Here is a 21,747-nt window from a genome sequence, read left to right on the forward strand (position 1 = left end):
GTTTCAGCTGGAAAAGACCTTTAAAGTCTAGTCCAACCGTTACCAAGCTCTGCTAAGTCTGGTCCTAAACCATGTCCCTCAGCACCATATTTCTGCCTCTTTTAAACTCTTCCAGGGATGGAGATTCAACCATCTTCCTGGGGAGCCTGCTCCCATGTTTGAGAGCCCTCATAGTGAAGAAATTTGTTCTAATGCTCACTTTAAACCTCCTGGTGCATCTTGAGGCCATTTCCTCTTGTCCTATCGCTTGTTACTGGGGAGAAGAAACTGACACTACCTCCCTCCAACCTCTTTTTAGGGAGTGTTAGAAAACAAGAATGTCTCCCCTGAGTCTCCTTTTCTTGCTTAGGAACCAAGCATCACTAGCTCCCTATTAAAATTTTTAAATTAAAAATTTAACATTAAAATGTTATACTGAGGGTCAGTCAGGCAAAGTGCAAGGTCCTGCACCTAGGTTGGGTCAACCCTTGGTATCAATACAGGCTGGGGTATGACAAAATTGAGAGCAGCCCTGCAGTAAAGGACTTGGAGGTACTGGTGGGTGAGCAGCTGAATATGAGCCAACAATGCACACTTGCAGCTCAGAAGGCAAATCACATCCTGGTCTGCATCAAAAGAAGCGAGTCGAGAGAGGTGATTCTGCTATTCTATTCTTCTCTGGTGAGTCCTTACCTGGAGTACTGTGTCTAGCTCTGGGGCCCCCAACACAGGGGAGACATGGACCTGCTGGAGTGGGTCTAGAGGAGACCACAAAGGTGATCAGAGGGTGGAACACCTCTCCTGTGAAGACAGGCTGAAAGAATTGGGGCTGTTCAGCCTGGGGAAGAGAAGGCTCTGAGGAGACCTTACAGCTAGATTTCACTATCTGTAGGGGCCCTACAGGAAGGCTGGGGAAGGACTGTTTAGAAGGGCTTGTAGCAATAAGACGAGGGGCAATGGTTTCAAACAGGAGGAGGGTAGATTTAGGTTAGACATGAGGAAGAAGTTCTTTGCAATGAGAGTGATAGAATACTGGATTTGGCTGCCCAGGAATGTGGTCGAGGCCCTGGCGACATTCAAGATCAGACTTGCCGTGGCTGTGGGCAGCCTGATCTAGTTGGAGGTGTCCCTGCTGACTGCAGGAGGGTTGGACAATGCTGCGATGTGAGAGACGGGACGAGGCCTGATGCAAGCCAAGTGTCGATTTATTGTACAAAGCTTTTTCTTTATATAGGTTAACATAATATCAGAAGGCAGCTTGTAATTGGTCATTAGTATGTCCATACTACAGTTGTAAATTCATGATTGGCTACAAAGTATCACACGAACGCATATATTTTTCAGAAGGCTTAAGCATACGTCAGGCAAGAGATAAAGGGATTCCATAATTCTGTCCTAAGTTTTGCTTTGTTCTTGTTATCAGGTCCCTGCATAACTCCCTTAGGTCACAGTGGCCTCTAGGGAGCCGACCTGTCTGTGTTTTCCTTCTAGCTGCGCTCTGTTCCCAGGGTTTGCCACCCATCAGGGTTAAAGCACCTCCTTCTATCAGTAAGATAGTGTCTGGGGTTCTGGTCCCTAAATCAATTCCTTCAGGACAAGATGACCTTTGAGGGTCCCTTCCAACTCAATGCAATCTGTGAATCCATGAATCTGTGTAATATTACTATAAATTTTCATTTTATATTTGTGTATGGCTCTGATATGCCTTTCCCATACATGGATTATCTAGGGGAGAAAATACTTACCTATGTACATACAGGGAATGTTTTTAGACAGTTATGGTTTGATTCCACATGGGTATGAACTAAAAATCATGAACTCAAATTAATTTTTGCTTGATAGAAAGATGGTTGAGTTTCCCAGTACTTTGAAACAAAGGGGACTTCTTGGGATGTGGTAGTTTTAAATGGGATGTGGTAGTTTTAAGTTGGGATGTGGTGTTTTTAACCACACCACCACATGGGAAGGCTTCAGTCATAGCCTTTGAGGTGTGTTACAGGTAGAGTGCAAGGCACTGTTACCAAAGAGAAACTGCTTGAGTAAACACCTAGGTTATAGTGCTGCTGTTTAAGGTAAGGTTGAATATACTACACTAGTATTCTAAAGAGAAGCATTGATGAAGGGCTTTATGGTGTAAGGCTGATTACTTTGTATAAACAATGCATGCCTTGCTGGGAACTACAGCCTTGAGGAGGAGCCCAAAGATGGATGATGCCTGGCTTGTGCTCAAAATTCCCACCAAAGTAAAACAAAAAGCTCTAAGAAAATACCAAGGACATCAAGGACTAAAGAAACAAGAACTTGTTATCAGTGGAAGAAACTTTTATCAGCAAATTGTAAACTGTTGCAACTGATGTTCCTAATGAGTCGACTTCACTCATTAACCTATCATTGTAATATTATACCACCTGGAGCTGGGAAGCCACTTGCCTCTCAGACCATGTGCTGCTAATTTTGTAGATGCTATTGCTTCAATAGCAGTGGCATCGGACTAGATGATCTTCAGAGGTTCCTTCCAGCTCCTACCATTTGGTGATTCTCTGAATTGAAGATGAAGAAGTTGTAAACCAACCAAGAAGTAGAATAGTGATAGATAGGCATAAGTAGGAGGAACATGTTAATGAGACTTGTGTGTGTGAAACTCTGCTTTCTAGAATACTGCCTAACTGCCAGTTTTGTGCAAATCTGAGGTAAATAGAACAGCTCTGCTCTCTGTGTATATTGGCTGTTGCACACTGGGTAAACGACCCCGCTTTGGGGTAAGAGCATAACAGGCTAGCTGTTGGCTGCAGCCACAGGGAATGTTCTCTTAGAGTTGTGTGTGCAGGGGAAAAACTGACATTGTGGTGTCAGTAATTTTGTACATTAAAGCATTCCTTTAAAGTTAATTTTAACACATAGGCCTCTCTTAGATACTTATCAGTGTAAGGGGAAGGTGTGTTCCTTGCAAGTGCTGGTAGCGGGGAGGGGGCTTCCCAGTATTTTTCTTGGGTTGAGTAGAAGACATTTCTAAGGAACTTCACTCCTCCTCAGATTTTGTAAGGAATAGTCTAAACCACTTTCACCTGAGGCTCCCTAAACATTACTGGTAGCCTTGGTCTCAACTCAGGTATGGCTATGACGCTACAGGCGTAAAGCCAGGCATCTGACACTGGCAGCTGCTCAGAGTGTTGGCCAGGGCTTCACTCTGCCCATTGATTTGGCCAGCCAAGAGCTGATGTTGCTGCTGGGAGAGAGCTGGCATCGCTTCCTCCTCCCTGTCTGTTCAGAGACTGTGGAAACTACTTTTCCTGCCAGCCTATCCTCAAATCGGGATTCAACTTCAGATCTGCTTCTGCTGGCAGCATGTCACTGTGCTAGGAGGGGTGTCACGCAGCCCTAGAAAGAAAAGGCAGGTTCTAGAAATAAGAATTTAGGGTCAGTAGCTGGTCATGAAAGCCTTGAATTAATGAAACACAGTCAGTGGAGAATGTACATGAATGCCACATTGAAGAAACAATTCTTTGCTCACTGCCCTGTCTTGTTCTGATGGACTGGTGTCCTACATATATCTGTGCAGAGCTGCGGTCTCTCTCTTCACATAATCACAGAGTTATCAGGAGGGTCTGTATATTAAAGAGCTGCAATAGCACAGCCAGGCACAGAGAGAGTAAAAAGAGATGAAAAATGATGCCTACATGCTCTACATCACAATTCTGCTGGTGAGCATCTAGCACTATCCTCAGGTTGGATACCTGAATAATAAATGCAGGCAAATCTTCCCCTTTGCCTGAGACTGTCTGCCTCACCACGTGCTGTCTTGCCATACATCCCCAGCCTAAAGGCTTTACTAGTATGTCACTAAGAAGACCTACCTGATTAAACATCAGAAGATCAAAAAAGAGTTGTTTTTCCAGTGTTCCTTGACTGGGTTCTAGCCATGCTACTCTGAGTTTGGGGATGTTTTTACTAATATTGTGGTCTGGAAAAAAAGAATGGCTGAGGTGGTGATCTTGCACTAGCATTATAAAATGTGGACCTTGCTTACTGAAGAGGTACTCAATGCCTTCCTTCTTTCCTTCCTTCCTTTTGTTCTTTGCCATTGGTTCAATATGTGATGGCATGGTATATATGCATACACCATGGTATGGTTCCACACAGCCTGTATTGAATAAAGCAAATTACACAATTTGGATTTTTGCATAGGTTTTGTTTACACTCGAAGCTTGAGACAAACATTTTGTGTAGTAAACATGACAAGAAAATAGATAATAATAATCTTATATTTGAGTCAAAGTTTTTAATTACAAAAAAAAAGTCAATCTTTTTTTTTTCCCCTAGACAGACCATTTAAGAAAAGTGGGATGTAGTTTCACTTCTTTGTTCAGCAGTGCCACAGTGATCATGCTCTGCCCAGAGGCAGGAGGGAACATGTTCCTGCTCTAACGTGAGAGTTACATAATTCTTATTCTCACCAAGTACAAGCAGGTGTTTTCTCACTGCTTGTTTGCACTTCCACCTCTCTTTGGGTAGGAGTTCTGGCTGCTGGCCAGCTGTCTATGGTTCCAGGCTGATTGGGTGAGTTTGCAGGTCTGTGGTCAGGCTACAGTGCTGCTGATAAACTGTGAGCAGTAAAAAACCACAATTGCAGTCCCTGGGATTAAGAGTAATTAACAGAAAAGATCCTGGGACACAGAAGCAACTCTAAGTGGGCTGTTCATTCCCTGACTTTGTCCAGCACCTAATGCACTGTTATCCAGCTGCCATCCCTGGCAGCCTACTTGACTCTTTTGCTGGTTTTCTTCAACAGGAGCAATTCCCAGAACACGGAGGAGAGTCCAGCACTCACCACTTCACCCCTTCAGCTGCCAGCTACACAGTGAGGTTTTCAGGAGCAGTGTAGATTACCTGTTATGCTAGAGGCATAGCTCGGAGATGAACGGTCACCCTCTCACCGTGAAAGCAGGTATTTGTGGACAATCTTTACAAAGAAAAAAATATCACAGCATATTATTCTGATTGTTTTCTTAGGCAGAGTGACCAATTTACAGTGCCTGAACAATGCAGTTTTTACTCAGGCAAAGTGCTTGTTAAATTTAATGTGTTACTTTACACAGGTATCTACAGAGAATGAAAAAACATTCTTAGCAAGGCTAAGCTTACTAGCACTGCCTCAGTCTCAAATAAGATGGATTTAGCCTTCTGGCACTGTCTGGGAGGGGCCAACCCATGCAGCCCTTACACTTCTGTCACAGCAGTCTTGATGCCTTATTCACCACTACCTGATTCAGCTCCTGCCCTGCAGCAGCCTCAAGAAGGAATTTAGTTAGGAGTTAGCATATTTGTCCCCAGCAAATACAACTAGAGTTTTACAAAGTTTCCTGAGTCTGGAAAATTCTGGGCTTATTTCAAATGTTTATGGCTCTCTGATCTCGGTAGATCTGATGTGAATTCCACACTTCATTTTCCTATTGTTTCACAATATATCCTTCCTTTTTGGCAACATGTCACGGAAATGTCTCAGTCAGAGATAGGAATGTAAGGGGCAGAAGAGAACCTCAAAATAATACTGAAAAGGAGATGAGTGGACATATTTTGGGTGCATTTTATTATAAAAGCTGCAGTATCAAGGAAAACATTTTCTTTCAAATAAACAACTTTCTCAACAGCAAAACTAGAACTTCTAAGCACAGAAAATTGATATTTGGGCTGAGATAAGAGAAATGTAATTTGCTGTAAATACTTCGTCATAGCTGTATCTGTGACCCTAAAACCTCATAGATGTTGTTGTAAGAATGCAAAATGTATTACTTAGCATCAAAATAGCAGTGATGGTTTGTAGCTTTTGTGAACAGGTATATTTTTGGTAATCCCCAAACCAGTACTGACTGCACTCACCTGGGAAGGAACCTCTGCAGAGAGAGTCCCAGCAAGCAGCTGTGAGGCTAAGAGCATGACTCTGTGATAAGCCATGTAAAGCTCAAACAGCCATGGGATCAGCTGCTCAGAGCTTTGCACTGCAGCGATGTGCTGTCATGCAGCTGCACACAAATACTGCACTTCCAGCTGTAGGAAAGATTTCTGCACACATCAGGGCTAGGTGGTTTTTCTAATAGCTAACCTCCCCTGGTGGAACTTGAGGCCATTTCCTCTTGTCCTATCACTTGTTTCTAGGGAGAAGAGATCAACACTCACTTCACTACAATCTGCTTTCAGGTTGTTGTAGAGAGCAGTAAGGTCTCCCATCAGCCTCCTTTACTCCATTACACCACTTAAAAGCTTCAGGGCAAAACCTCCCAGGATGGATTTTTAGAATACCCCACTCTTCCCCTTCCCTTCTCCCTCTAGAGGAAAAAATAGGCAGGAAGATAAAAGATAATTTTTAACAAGAAATAACAGGTATTAAGGAAGAAGGAATATACAGAGAAAATGAGGGAGGATATATATATAACCCAACCATGGATGACCATGGATTCCCCCAGATGAGGATGGATTTCTCAGGAGGTAGGACCCAACACACGGAGGTAAGCCCAACCACATGGTCAGAAGATCTCTCAGACAAGGCAGCTGCCAAGGGGAAGGCAAGACAATAAGAGAGCGTGACATCACACCTGCCCTGCCGTGCCCCCTCCCCCCAAATAGAGGCAGGAAGGGGCAGGGATAAACCTGATCCAGTACCTCCCACATGGCGTCCGGTGAGCCCCTCCGGGGTCAGGTGACTCCCATCTGCCCAGCTAAGCCTTAACCTTTACCAGCTCCATTGCCATTCTCTGGACCCACACCAGCACCTCAAAGTCTGTCTTTTAGAGAGGGCATCAAAGCTGACGCCAGTAGTCAAGTTGTGTCCCACAGGACAGACCCCTTCTGTGACACCAGGGGTCGCTCAGTACTGATGACTGAACACAGGGAAGGAAAAATCTGTGCCCAGGCATCTTTCACTTACCTGCTGTTTTGTGCCATGGTGCTGGTCATCAGGTAAGTTTGTTGGGAAGTTGTGGAAAGAACTCTGTGATTCTCACCAGGGAATGCCGATTTCAGTAAGTTAGAGCCTTGTACTCAGATATGCAGTCTCATAGCTGCTAAACTTTGAGTGGCTCTTGCCATTGTACACCAATACTTCTTTACTGGTAATTAATTTGACTTCTGATAACCGTTAGGAACTTTTGAGTTCAGCTTTTCTCCATCTTTGATAGGAGCTGTTGTTTCCTCTTACTCTTTCAAAGCTCTGAAGCTATAAAGACAGCTATGTACCATCTCATGTAGCACTGTTATTCTGATATAAGTGATGCTGTATCTTAAGAGTGTCATGAGGATAACTGAGGATATTTCCTAAGTGGATTGCTAGTAGCTGAAAAAGGCAGTATCTGTTTTTTGTAGCCAGTTATAATTTAGCTGTTGCTCTGTGCCCTTCAAATTTGTCAGTGACACAGTCACCAGTCAGAGAATCACAGAATGGTCTGGGTTGGAAGGGACCTCCAAAACTCATAGAGTCCAACGCCCTCTGCAGTAAGCAGGGGAATCCTCAACTAGATCAGGTTGCCCAGAGCCCTGTCGAGCCTCACCTTGAATATCTCCAGGGATGGGGCCTCAACTACCTGTTTCAATGTTGCACTACCCACACGGTAAAAAACTTGTTCTGAACATCCAGTCTAAATCTACTATTCTCTAGTTTGGAGCCATTACCCCTCATCCTGTCACTACAGGCCTTTGTAAATAGTCTCTCTCCATCCTTCTTGTAGCCCCCTTCGGGTACTGGAAGGTTATTATTAGGTCTACCTGTAGTCTTCTCCTCTCCACACTGAACGACCTGTCTTCATAGCAGAGGTGCTCCAACCCCCTGATCATTTTTGTGGCCCTCCTCTGGACCCACTCCATCTTGTCCATGTCCTTCCTGTATTGAGAGCTCCAGACCTGGATAGAGTACTTCAGGTGAGGTCTCACCAGAGCAGTATTTGTATCATTCACACTGTCTCACCTGACAGTATTTATATAATTTACAACATACACAAAATTAGCTGAGCATGCTGTTGTATGACAATGCTTTCTCTTAACAAGATAAGCTACTTACATGAGATTAAGCACATAATGCCACACACTGTGCTGGTACTTGTGGCCTCCTGCCTGTTCTACAGTAGGTGGCTGCTCCACAGGCTGTGCTCATTCCCTAACAAGCAGTGCTGAGTAGCAAACCTGCTGTCAACTGAATTAAGAACATCCCTGCTTTTGGTCTGTGTACCTTTAGGGACAACTTGCAGTTCTGCTTAAACTGCAAAAACAGGATCAGATCTAACTGACCTTTTGATGTCACAGATGGTCTCTCTTCTGTCATTATCTATTTTCATCATTATCAGCATCAGGAGTTTCACTTTGTCCACTGATGGTACAAATTCTACTGACTTTGAACTCTTGGACTGCAGAAGTGTCACTATCATTGTAAAATTCATCAGCAGGCATGGCCTCGGCAAATACACTCTAGTGGGGGAAAAGACGCTTTTGATTTCCCTTGAAATCATCATTTTGGGTGCAAAGTGTATTTTCCCCTCAACCTACTCCTCAGCGGGACAAGCAGCAGGTGAATTTTGAAGTCACCATTCTTCTCTGCAGCTTGTGGTGAGAGAGTAGTCTATCAGGCCACCAGTGGAAGAGAGTTCCCTCCTTTCTTTGAGGCTGCCCATGGGAAAAGACATGTGCATGAGATACGCATAGTAACAGAGTTATTTTAAGAAATAGTTAAAGGGATGTTGGTGATGTGGTGCTTTGCTGTAGCCAGGATTTCTTCTTGCTCTGAAAAACTCTTCTTGAAGTCTGTTTGGAAGGAATGTAAAATCAGTGACCCAGCACTCACAAACTCCAGTTGTTTGATGAGAAAGAAAAAGTAAATACTATCAAAAAACCCCAGGCTCTCTACTGCTTGCTGTTGAGATGACACTGGTGCACAGAGCCTCTCCATGTACACAAATCAATGGCAGGCAAGGGCTATCCGTTCCATTTTACGTTTATTATGAAAGTGATTTTAACAAAAGTTTTATTACATGCTTAATTTTGAACTTTGACATAGAAATCAAAGCTATTAATATACAGAGGCAAAAGGAAATGTCTGTCTTATAAGGTACATTTACAACAACGTTTCCTACTACAGATCTGATGGTATTGTTAAAATATTGGTAAAGCTTAGACCGATGCATTTTCTAAGTATCCAATTATCACTGTCTTTGCTCTAAATCGTCGTGGCACCTTTCATCTGGAAATAGCTGTTTGTACATAATTTACATTGGTAATAAAGCTTAGAAGTCCCAGCAGCATCTGCAAGAGTTTAGTTAAAAACACCACTTTTGCCCAGTGATTTATGTGAAGCAAACTGGCCTAGAAACCAGCATTATACTCCAGGCATTTCCACCTGAAATCAAGTCTACCAGAAACTCCTGCTTAGCAGATGATGGGCATAATCATGGTGCACTTTATGCAGGTGAAACTACCACTGAACTCTGTGGCAGTTTTGCCTGAAAAAGGCTGTATGATCTGATCAGCTATGAGGTTTTATCAATTCCACTGCCGCCTAGGAGCATGGCGATGCCATACCTTTCCTTGTCTTTGTATGATACTTGGGCATAACCTTTTGAATTCCTTCTCTTTCTGAGTTTTGTGTTGTTACTTAAACAACAGAAGAACTGACCCTGTCTTTAAAACACACATTCTTTTTCATTACGCAATTGCTGAGCGCTTCAAAATGAAACTTGATAGTTACTTCTATGAAAATTAGCAGGTAAAATTGCCCCAGGTAACTCCTCTTATGGTGCCAGTGGGACTGCAGAAACAACAGGAGCTATAATCTGGAAGGATGAATCTAACCACTGACTGCATCCACCCCAGTCTCCTAAAGTATATTTCTAATCATCATGTTGAGTATCTGCTGCTTCAATGCAAATTAACAGCCTAAGGTATAAAATGTAGGAAACAATATTTACAAAATAATTTTAATTAAAAAAGTAAAAAACCCCGAAACTCTAAAAAAAAAAAAAAATTCACAATCATTAAAATAAAGTTTAATTAAGCAAAGCAACTTCTTTTTTCTAGATATTGAGAAATTCAGCTAAAATTGAATTGCAATTGTTTGTATATCTTTAAACTTGTTATCTCTGCTTTCTGAATACAGATGGTTTAAATTATTACATCTACAGGTACTTCTGTACATTTTTCTCTTGTATAGTACATATTCATTTTATAGATTAAAAGCTTAGTGATGAAACAGAATAAATAAATGAAATAACAAACTGGAATTGTATATATTCAGATACTTAGATAACAGTGTTTTGACATTAAGAGTTTATTTCCCAGTCTATTTCTATTTAGATGAAAAATGTTATTCTAAAACATGAGACCTCTCCGAATCCAAATCTCCCACTGAAGAATAAGTTCATAGTATCTTACAGAATTTTCCCTTCTTCTGTAAATTCTTATGGGAGACAAAAGTTTGTTGCTTTTTTTTTTTTCCCCAAGTGCTCACTACGATTTCTCATCCTAGAAAACGATTTCATTAAAGTCTCAAAGTATTGGGAGTCTATAGAATGTCTCCAGTTACTAACATTCCTGTCAATCAGTGGTTTTATACTATGGAAAAAATACAACTACTTGAACTCATGACACAGGTACAAGTAACTGTGTGCCTTGCTCATTCCCAGCATTAGGAAAGGGGAAATCCAGACCCCTGAGGTAGCTGAGAAATCTGCCACTGGATTGACCTGTTGAAGATTCCACTTCAGCTTTCTTTTTTTTAAGAGCATTCAAAGGTATTTAAAGTCCAGACATGGAAACCGTAACAAGGCAGTTAGGTTTTGCTGGCAGGGACCTGTCAGCAATTCCCATATAACAATCACACTACTTTTGCTCCTGATTTTTGAAACTTGCTATCTGCAAGGTAAGACTGACCTGAGAAATCCGAATCTATTGAGCGCACTTATAAAACGGGATGCGGGGTGAGGTTGGACTTGGCTCTTTGAATGTTTAATGCATGTATGCATGTTCCTTGTTCATATGGCAGCATCCTTGCATTCTGCTTACAGACAGAGGATTACAGGTGACCTGTGCTCTTCCAAAACTAGCTGACAACTCAGAATGTGGACTCTAAAAACTCTTTCATCAAACCTTTTTTATCTAGGCTATCTAAAACTAAAGTAAACTAAAACTAGCTATGGAAGACTGAAACCTGATGCTTCCTCTACTCAAATGACACATGCAAGCACCTTGCCAACAGCAATCAACTAAGATTTCAAAGCATGACTTAGGGCTTGATTTGCAGCTTCTGACTGTTGCAGCCTCCTGCAGGTGGCACTTGAGAATGTTTAGGGATGATTCACCTTCGCTTTGCTAGAAGTAAGTGCAGTATTTAAAACAGGAGGAGAGGCTTAAAATGGTAAGTGCTACAGGTGCAGTTTTTAAGCACACAGGCATTTACAAATTGGAAATGAAAAGCTCAGTTTGTGATGTGGAATTGGGCAATTACAAATGGATACTTCTTCAGCCTGCCTGTAAATACATATAAACATGCTGTTGCACCTGTCCTGCATACAGCCTGTAATTCTCCAAGAACGGATACAGGACTGGATTTCTTGAATATGTTTCAAGGCAATATTTCATGTTTAGGGTAAAATCCAACATTTTATATTCTGCAGTTCAGAATGGTGTTCAAGGCCATGTTGAATGAGGCCAAGTCTAGTTGAGAGGTGTCTCTGCCCATGGTGGGGGGGCTGGAGTAGAGGATCTCTAAGGTCCCTTCCAACCTAAGCCATTCTCTGATGATTCATGAAGCTTGTTTTCTCATATTTCTCCTTGTATAGTTTTTGATTCCCAAATATGCCTAGGTCTTCTCCATAGAAGAAAACAGTCCTTGTTGTCCTGCTATTGTATAGCAGCAATATGTTCTCTGACTTCTGACAACAAAGACATCCTATACCAGCATTAACAAATGAAGAGCTGAGCTGACTTTCTATTTGATGACCACCAGTTTCTGTAACTATAAATCTAGTATAAAACTCAAAGCATTTTTAACTTTTAGAGGCGGAGATAAAAATTCTGTGCTATTGTACCAATCAGCTGAAATTGGTTCGGACAGACATATATACCACTTGTCATTACTTATTTCATTAGAAATGTACACATCCAGGTGCATTTCTATACAGAGCTGTGAACATTTTCTAAATATATCACATATAAGAACTCTATATGTTCAGAAGCATTTCATTGGGTACTTCTGAAGGCCAAATTATTCTCTTCCTTTCACTGCTTTCAGCAACACAAAGTTTGCATTTCCTACAGAAGTCCCTAAGCACCCTGTCTTGACCATGGAGGTTATGCTCTGACATGACTCCAGGCAACACGAGCTGACACCACTCCCAGATTGCCTGTCTGGATGAACTAGACAAAACTCTCCTTTTCTGTAGTGTAGTTTTAAGTCAGGATGAGTGATTCCAGAGCTAGAGAGTACCTAGAGCTTGTACCTCCTTTAGCCCTGACAGGGTCTCACTAACACTGACCATAACTGGAACACATCCCTCTTGTAGTCACTATCTGGCACTGGATTCTCCACATAGCTAAGGACCTAGAAAATGTTACAGTGCTGCCAGTGGTTTTTGTAAGGCCATTACTTTCAGACAGAGGAAGTTTGTTCTGCTTGGCACCAGTGTCATACAGTGGTATTATGTCCACACGTGTCGGTTGTGAAGATGAAATTTTAGCAAGGATTTTACTTAACTCATTTCACATCATCAGGTTCCAAAGATGACTTACTGAAGTTTGAAATACTAAAGATTGCTGTAAATTATTCAGCAATGAGGAAGTTCTTTTTCTCTCTGTCATTCATATCTTTATCTTTCTGTCTTTCAGTAGAATGGCTGCATGCCTCACCCATTCTGATAATTCTGAATCATCTATCAGACTTTGAAATACTATTTGGTCAAAGTATTTTTATCTATACACTTACAGATAATTGAGTACCTAAAACAATTTCTTGCTTTTTTAAGATTTTTTTTTTTTCTTCTAGAAATACCTCCTATTATGGAAAAAAATACTTGTAACTTTTCTTTTGTTTAAGGCATGCACTGAGGCTAGGACTGATGAGATATTCTCCTTCAAATGTCCACTTTTAGTAACCCCTGATGAGTATTTATAAAAAGTAGTTTCAACATCCTCACAAAACCCTAGGCTTAACAGCCATTGGAAAAAGGGCTTTTATGGAGATGTTACCTTTTGAAATGAAGGTTAATATATATATATATATATATTAAAGAGAAAGCTCATCAAGGACTTAAGACCCATGAGAGAGAAAAAATGAGTTGTTAGAACCTAAGTTGAATCTATTCAGGCATAGAAAGAAAAAAATTGTACTGTTTAACAGAAAAGGAAAGAAGGCAAGCAAAATTACAGCAGGCTAAGTAGAAAAACTCAATAGAATACTTAAAGTGTCACTTAGAAATGGAATATTCAACAGAGATCAACTTTGTACATTTAAACAATACTTAAGCACAAAATAAGTGTAAGTTAACCATAACCCTCTTAAATGTATGTCTTTAAGAGCATCCAAGGGGATGTTGAACTACAGGGTAGATATGCAAAAAATATGCAGTAAAGCAAAACTGTGTTAGTTGTTTTCTAAAAGGAACCTTGTCCATGTAATAAACTTGTAGGATATAAAAGGAATATGATCTACAGAAGGAAGGGATTTAAAGATGCCCCCTTACTCTCTCATTGAAATTAGCTCCTGTGCCAGGAAACAACAGGAAACACAGCATCTATCAGCATCTTAATCCACCAGTATCTGCCACTGTGTGAGCATGACTTGATCCTGAGGCTGATGCTCTCCTGCAGACTGTACAGTCCCAGTAGTTGGTGGGCACTGCAACTGCAAATTCATTATTAAAGGGAGTGCAAGGTCTCTGAGGACTGCAGGGACTGCCATCCAACTCATGCAAAACTGAGTCCTCCTCACCGCCACTGGAGCCTAGGCCTGTGACACAGGTATGTTCCTAGTGTTTTAGAGATGGTAGGTCCAACAAAAAAAACTCTCCCTTGGTGACCTCCTCTCAAGTGTCACATCCTCAGGGGTAGCTCTGTTGGTCTGCATGTAAGGGGCATCCAAAGAAGAGGCTATAGTTGACCCCTCACTGGACAGCAGTTGCATGTTAACTAATCTTTTTCCTGGAATAAGATATGTTGGAAGAGATTGTTCTGGAGTAAACCATTGTCCAGTATTATAAAACTCCAAAAGGCTGTGGTTTGGTGTTAACGGAAGTGACAAGCACTTGGAGAAGTCATTTAATCATCTAAACAAAGTTACAAATAGATAGGAGTAAATAGGGTGTGTGGGAGTAAAGATTTAAACATGAATAATATTTACAGTAACTAAACATCACTAATGTACCCACAAATAGAAGTGTGTATTTATATATTTATATATTGTAATTAATTAGATGCTCTATTAACAGAAAGACAAGCAGGACTACAAATGTTACTGGCGTTGTTCATTTCTCACCTGTCCTACTGTAAATACCTTCAGAGGGACCAGCTGGTGTACAAAGCTAAACCTGCTTCAGTGAAGTCATTGCCAGTGGCAAACCCCTTCAGTTTAGAAGAGGACAGATAAAAACACTAGCACTTTAGAGCATGGGACTAAATGTAATGTAACTGATAAAATTATACAGCTGTTTCTTTTCTTTCTCTCTTTCTTCTTTTGTTCCTTCCTTCCTTTTTCTTTCTTCTTTTTCTTTTTTCTTTCTCTCTCTCTTTCTCTCTTTTTACTCTTTCGCTTTCTACTTGCACTAAGCCACAAATGAGAAATAACAACATTTAGATTGCTTTTTTCCCCCTTTCCTTCTCAAGATTCAAATATAAACTTCAAGTGCAAGTCACAATCCACATATTATTTATACTACATACTTCTTTCTACAACAGAACTTATCTGCAGGTAGTTTCATCAGATTTGAGTAGACTTCTTTGCTTTGACAAAAGTTGTTTTTGATGAAAAATGAAAAGCTAGGAAGAATATTTTCTAAATACTGTACTTTCAAATTGAAGATATGCTAGTGCAGACACAAATTTGAATCTTCAACTAGATGTGCTCAGGGATGCATCATTTTCTTTCTTAGTGAAAATCCCATTCAGAACATTGGCTTTTAATGGCTATAAAACATTATAGATATTTTTCAATATACAACTGAAAACAAGACTGCAAAAAAGAGCCTTCAAATTAGCAAATGTTTCTACTCGAGAAGAAAGACAATATTTGACAGAAATGCAAAGTAGCCCAAATTGAGTACCACGAGGCTATTTGTATGGCCGGAGAAATCTGGAGACTTTTGATCGCAGTAGCTTTATAAATGATCTTGGAAACATCTCTTTTGACTCTTGTGCTGTGTACTTGAAATAGTTCTGTGGGTGTGCCAGTACATCAAAGAGAGCTTTGATCAGTTTCTTGTCCTATGGGAGACAACATACATATTAGATGGAAATAGGGCTTGGATTTAGTGTCTGCACAGCTTTCAAAATTAATGAACAACTGTCGGGTTGTCCTTTCACGAAATTTGATTCTGGGTAAATCAGTGCAAATAAACTCCTCCATGTTGCTGTGGAGTTTTATATGGATGAATATAAAATATATGGCTGCATAAGTTAGGGTTTAGAATTGCAGACTGTCTCTGACTGCCATTCCAGCCTGTTTCATGCTGCTGTTCAGGGCCTTCCTTCTATGAACAAGAGCAAAGGCTGCTCTTCAGTGATTCTACAATCTTTAAGAATTTTCTCCTGTACCTTGGTAAAATCTTGATTCGAGGCCTCTAGTGAGCCTGTGCCTGACTGTACACACTGCAGCTGGGACCTGAACAACCTCAAAACTCTAGTGAGAGAATACTGGCAGGTCTGTGGCAGGGCTGGCCTGGGGAACTGTATGTTCATCAGCTCCTGTCCTTTCAGATTGTGCATTTACGTGGCTGAATTTTGCCTTCAGAGCAGTCTTTTTCCTTTGCTCTGGCAGATACTAGCTCTGGCAATTTAATGTCAGGGGGAATTTTCAACCCACCACAATGTTACAGGTGGCAGCCCAGCTACCTCCCTCCACAACTCTCTCCAATGCGTTGCTTAGGCCTTTGGAAAACCATTTAATAGACAGCTTACAATGCTACATGATGGTTGTGTCTTGGTGAGGCAGGACAGTGAGTTGGGTAAACACATTTTTAAATGCACAGGAAATTATCATTTAATGACTCATTTAAACACATGCCAGGCTGAGGCTGAAGAAGGCTCTTCAAACACTATGGTCTTCATTTTTGGTTGACTAATTTTTCTAACAAAGAGTCATCTTAGCATATATTTCATTTAGTTCTTGATTCATCAAAGGATGTACACACATGCTCAGCCCAGATGACTTTGTGTTTCTCTAAATATCAGTCTAAACCTCAGAAGACAGAGGATTTAATTAAGGGTCACCCTTGAGGTTTAAATATAGTGACCCTATCAGGGTAGTGAGAATTATCTTGGGAAAATATTTAGTAAAAGGAATTCTTGGTTAGCCTCAGATAAATCAGAATTTTCTTACCTTTAAAATTTCTTGATGATTTTCTGATGCATATAATCGTCCATCTCGAACAATGTCTTCTATTAGTTGTTGGTAATCCTCTGAAAGAAAAGGGTCAGTTGAGTGACTGTTTGTGACATCATCTGTGAGGATAACAGCCAGACATTAGCTAGACCTCCTCTTCTACACCTCAAGACAGAGCTGAGAAATTAAGTATCCCTTTGCTTATTCAGCATCTCTCAAGATGCTGTAATTTAATCAATTATTAAAATTCTGTACTGATTTAGACCAATAATTTTGAGTAATCTATATAAAAATAGTAACTTAGCCCCAATAAAGGACAATAATAATACATTTTATCAGCATTCTAGAGATGAAAAAAATGGGACCAAGAATGTGAAATGATTGTCAGTTGCTATTCGTGAAGTCAGCAGCAGAGTCAGGAAAAAATCCTCATTTTCTGCCCTGAGAACAGCTCTCATTTTGATTCCTGAATGACCAACTTAATATAGATTTTCTCATTGTTCACAAAATAGCAGTGGTGTTTGGAGAAGGGATGGACTAACAGCTGCCAAAAACATCACAAAAAAGTCTTGATTTCATTGAAACAGGAATCATCCCAAAGTCTAAAACACACAGTTCAATGCATAATTTGTATGCCAAGTCAGACTGTTTAAAAATGTGGATTTATGAAAGGACCTTTCTTTTTGCATCATTGTTTTTCTCTTTTGGAGTTGTGATTTTATTAATTTATCATCTTCAGAATTTTGTAGGTTACCAGTAGGACTTGATGAAGGGGCTTCCTAAAATGCACAGCAATTAATGGTATGATAAATGATAAGTAAAATGAGTCTCATTGAGTTTGGTGGAATAAGGATTAAGTTTAAAGAATTATGTGTAACTTGCTGTCCATCCTTGAAGTATTAGACAAAGTAATAAACATAAAACTAGATATTATTTGAAAGTCTTTGCAACTGGTTTTAAAGTGATTCACTAGACAGAAAATGAGTGACATCAGGTTCTTCCTCATTCTTCACTCTTTGTTACCAGTGTAAGAGAGATTCTAAAGGACAATTTTATGTAATCCAGATACAACACAAAGCTGGAAAACAATCCCATTCTCACCATCGTAAGTCACATAGGGGACCTGAAATCCTTTGCCACTGTTTCCTTCATTTGATTTGAACTGAATCCAGAGCTTTCTTGATCTTGAAGTAAATGCAATAGGTCTCTCGTAAGTCTGACATGTTTCATACGTAGTAATTGAAGTAGGAGAAGCTACAAAGAAGGTTAAATAAAGAAATAATCATTATAAAATACTTTTTGCACCCTTCCTGAGCTAGACATTAGAAATGCCAAATTGATAAGATGCTTCTCAGCATATTCCTGAGAGCAGAAGATTGTTTGTTTGTTTTCTGGTGATAGAAAGGATATATTTTTTTTATCTGTATATAAAGAGAGTCCAACCCTCCTGCAGGTATGATGAGGCTCCTCTAAATTGAAATGAATTTCAAACAAAAGGAAAAAAAAAAAATCTTACCTAGTTCAACAAAACCACTCCATAGCCAGGAAAATTAAGGAAAATAACACAGGTTATCTGAACTTGCTAAGGGCTGAGTCAGCTTTCACCAATGTTAGCAAAAAGAAACCTTTTGAATTGAATGGGGTTTAGATTCTCACAGTGCAGAAAAGTGGATCAAACTGTAACTCTAGAACTGACATCAGTGTTTCTACCATAATATTAGCAACTAACTGTACATGAACTATAATAAATATTCTGAAGACCTGCTCTTATGATGCCAAACATAAAGTGAGCACATAGCATGATTGAAAAACAGCTTTCTTTTTCCAGTGGTTGGCACTGGAATTGGTAATGAAAAGGAGGTGAAACTTCCCAATGTGCCTGGCTTTACTCACTCATGGAACCACAGTTTAGAGTTAGATGGACAAGTGTTTTGCAACAGTGAAGTGCTTTTCTTTTAAGTAACTTCTCTGGATGGATATAATTCCTTCCATCTATAGTGAGCAGGTTTCATCTGATATGCAGAGATGTCAACACAAGCCCTCAGGGATAAAAAGTTGTGGAAATTGTTTTAGCAAATAAAATGCACTGTTTTGGCAAGTAAAACATACTGTGTTACACAAAGCTCCATACAAACAACTGTGTCTTTCAGGTTTGATGCTTCTTGGAGACTTAGCAGCAAATGACCAGAAGCTGGATACCTACATAGGACTGAAGGAAGAGTGCATCTCATTGGTGTCTTAACTTCAGAAGTTGAGTTGACTTCATAATCAAAGACAAAACATAGCCTTCTCCCTCAACTCACAGAAAACTGAGAAAAGTTCTGATTTCTTGAGGGTGTCATGAAGACCAACCCATGTCACTGCCAGATTTAACAGTAACTGCAGTGTATATATATTTGCAAAGGGTGAGAGCACAGCTGATAACACACAGATGACAGGAGATAGCTCTCCCAAAATAAGTTAGCACTCTAAGAATGCTACCACGAGGTGACTGGGCCAGACAGAAGCCCATTAACTGCTTTGGAATTCAGCCAAGGGACTTAAATGATTAATATCACTCTGTTGATTGTTATTCGTACAATGTTCCGTTTAACTTGCTGCACCAAGTTAAACACTGAACAATCCTTCTAGAAACACCACATAGATGAAGACAGTTGTCTCTTCAATATGAACTTTCCACTTGGTCAGTTTGTAATAGATATTTATATAAGCCATGTCAGGCCACTTACCACTTTTCCTCATTACTAAAACATCACCACATTCATCTTCAATTGGGAGAAATATCTCAGGTACAACGATGAGTATTCTCCTTTTTGGGGGTGGATTTATATTCCAAATGCACTCAACATTAGCTGGGTAGTCTCCAGGATAGTTGGGCGATTCAATGTAGCCAGTATAATCCCCAAGTTCTCCTCCACAGTGCTGGTCTGTGTAGAAATATAAATTAGCATTTGTGTTAGCTCATTAGCTAATTTGAGGTATTTTTCTAGATCTGGCTAGGCTAAACTTCTCCTTGTGGCTTTAGAAATGCACACACACTCCATCTGCCTCTTTCTTCAGCATGGAAAGTCTTTAAAAGAATATTTCACCTGCAGGGCTGCTCCAGCTCCTTTGCAGAACCTTAATCTCTGGTGCATAAACTGATTCAAGCTTCATTCAAGCTGCTTGCTTTGATTAACAAATGGACACAGGTAAGTAAACATGATTGCCTCATGGAGGTACACACACTGGTTACCACTGAGACCATGCTGACCTGCAGAAAGTAGTCTGCTTTAAATTTACTTGGCTTTTAACTTGATGTAGAATGAGTCTGACGATCGTAATAGCCAACCTTACCTTGATTACAGACTTGCCTTGCTTTATTGTAGATTAAACCAGCTGATAAAGAATCTCCACTGATCAATCAGTTTTACTTTCTGAGTTTTCAAAACTTCTATTGAACTCATATTTGCCACAGAAGCCTCATTCAGTAGGTTACTTAAGCCTGATCTCTCCGGGCCTACTCACCCACAGAAAAAATATATTTAAATATTTTGCTTAATCCAAGCTGCAAAGATTATGTAGTGTCAAAAAATGCTTGAAATCAGGGAGCATCTAAGACAGCCAAGTGACAAGGGTAGTGTTGTTTTATAGGAAAATCATTAAACTTCTTCAAGTTCCTTAAAGATACCTGATTTATCTGAATTACATTAGAAATTATGAAGGGCTTCAATGACTCATAGCACATAATCAGAGTAAAATCTTACAACAGATTTGCACATGAATAGTTAATTTAGATGACATGACCTGATTATGGAGATGTTCTCTTAAATTAGCATGCTACAGATGAAAAAAAAAATTGCTTGCCTAAAAGAATCAGGCATTCACAGATCAAATAAAATTGCACTGGAGTCTTTTGGGGTGTATTTAAAATGGTAATTGAAAGTAGGAGGCTGAGTACTGCAAAAAAGCCTATAAGAAGATTTCACTGTTGTGAGAGATTAGCTGGCAATTGCATGATGTGTGCCCATATCTCTTACTATTTTATATTATCATGAAATGGCAGTTACTCTGATAGAAGATAGCATGCTCTGCAGAGACATGGATGAATATGCATCACTGCAAGGCAACTTGCAGGACCTGGCAAATCAAAAGTTTCATAGATTTGACCTGTTGCTGGCATTCTGCCAAATGACATTAAAGCCGAAACAGTGATATGTATCAAGTGGTCCTTTTCCTATTGTTGTTGTTGATTGTGTTTATTTGTTTGTTCTCATTGTTTTCCCAATTTTTGCTGTTACCTCTGGTAGTATACACTGGCTAGGAAACAGAGGACAGTCCAGCCTGACAGATGGAACTTTCACGTTGCAGTTCAGATCTGAAGATTTGCTTCATCTCACAAACAATACAAATGCAACTTACTTTTGCAGTGTGTAACATTAGTGGAGCCATCAAAATCCGTACTTGTGTTCCCAGGGCAGGTGATGCAGTAGTTTTGACCAAACTCGGGCTGGTATGTTCCCACAGGGCATCGGATACATCTGTGTGTTGTGGAGTTGTAGTAGTGTCCAGGAGAACAATGAACTGTAAGGCATGAGGTGTCTTATTTTCAGAAGGTATTATGATTTGCAGTGCAGAGAGAACTTCACCCTGGACATACTTCATGATCTATGTTTTCAAATATATTTTTTAGGCCATAAAAGGCAAAAAAGACAACATTTCCCATTACAAAGGATTTTCTAACCAGAATTCTGATCCAAAGGCTAGAACTAATAATCCTCTCACTGTATTTAATGCAATATTCTCCAAAGAGTTTGCAAACCATTGAAGCTGACACATGTCTGCCTCAACAACAACAGTAGGAGAGACATTTCTGTAAGTGTCTGTTTTCCAGGGCCGGCCTGCTCTTCCAGTAACTACACCATTTGCCATTATGGAACACACATATTGAACATTTGCAGTTTCTGCCTAGCCCATTAACAGTCAATCCTTAACTTCATCTATTATTTCTGCAGTGTTTAGCTTTTCTAATTTGGTAAATCAAAATACACAAGACGTAAAAGCCAAAGCATTGCCTAATGCAAGTTTCTCTTATTTTTTGATGTGCAGTGTGGCTGATTCATTTAGCAGATGCAGTGCTGGCTCTTTACCTGCCTGTGGTAAGTTCCAGAGAAAACCACAAAGCCTGTTCAATTTCTGCAAACTCAGGAAACTCCTAGTTTTCA

At 40.1% G+C, this 21,747-nt stretch overlaps 1 protein-coding gene across 3 annotated transcripts in view; it reads right to left on the minus strand.

Moving 5' to 3' along the window:
• Nucleotides 1-15,273: 15,273 nt before the first annotated feature.
• The window catches only part of SCUBE1 (signal peptide, CUB domain and EGF like domain containing 1), a 214,215-nt gene continuing 207,741 nt past the window's right edge, over nt 15,274-21,747 (minus strand). For 2 of the 3 annotated variants that reach the window (XM_054399407.1, XM_054399409.1), the window contains 5 exons: nt 20,945-21,106; nt 19,273-19,470; nt 17,645-17,797; nt 16,541-16,620; nt 15,274-15,426 (listed from right to left, as the gene is read on the minus strand). In XM_054399407.1, coding sequence (XP_054255382.1) covers nt 15,274-15,426; nt 16,541-16,620; nt 17,645-17,797; nt 19,273-19,470; nt 20,945-21,106 — 746 coding nt within the window. The remainder of the gene's footprint in view (nt 15,427-16,540; nt 16,621-17,644; nt 17,798-19,272; nt 19,471-20,944; nt 21,107-21,747) is intronic. The other variant, XM_054399410.1, reaches the window with a different exon arrangement.

The sequence above is a fragment of the Indicator indicator genome, chromosome 3, assembly GCF_027791375.1.
Source record: "Indicator indicator isolate 239-I01 chromosome 3, UM_Iind_1.1, whole genome shotgun sequence".
Taxonomy (NCBI): Eukaryota; Metazoa; Chordata; class Aves; order Piciformes; family Indicatoridae; genus Indicator; species Indicator indicator.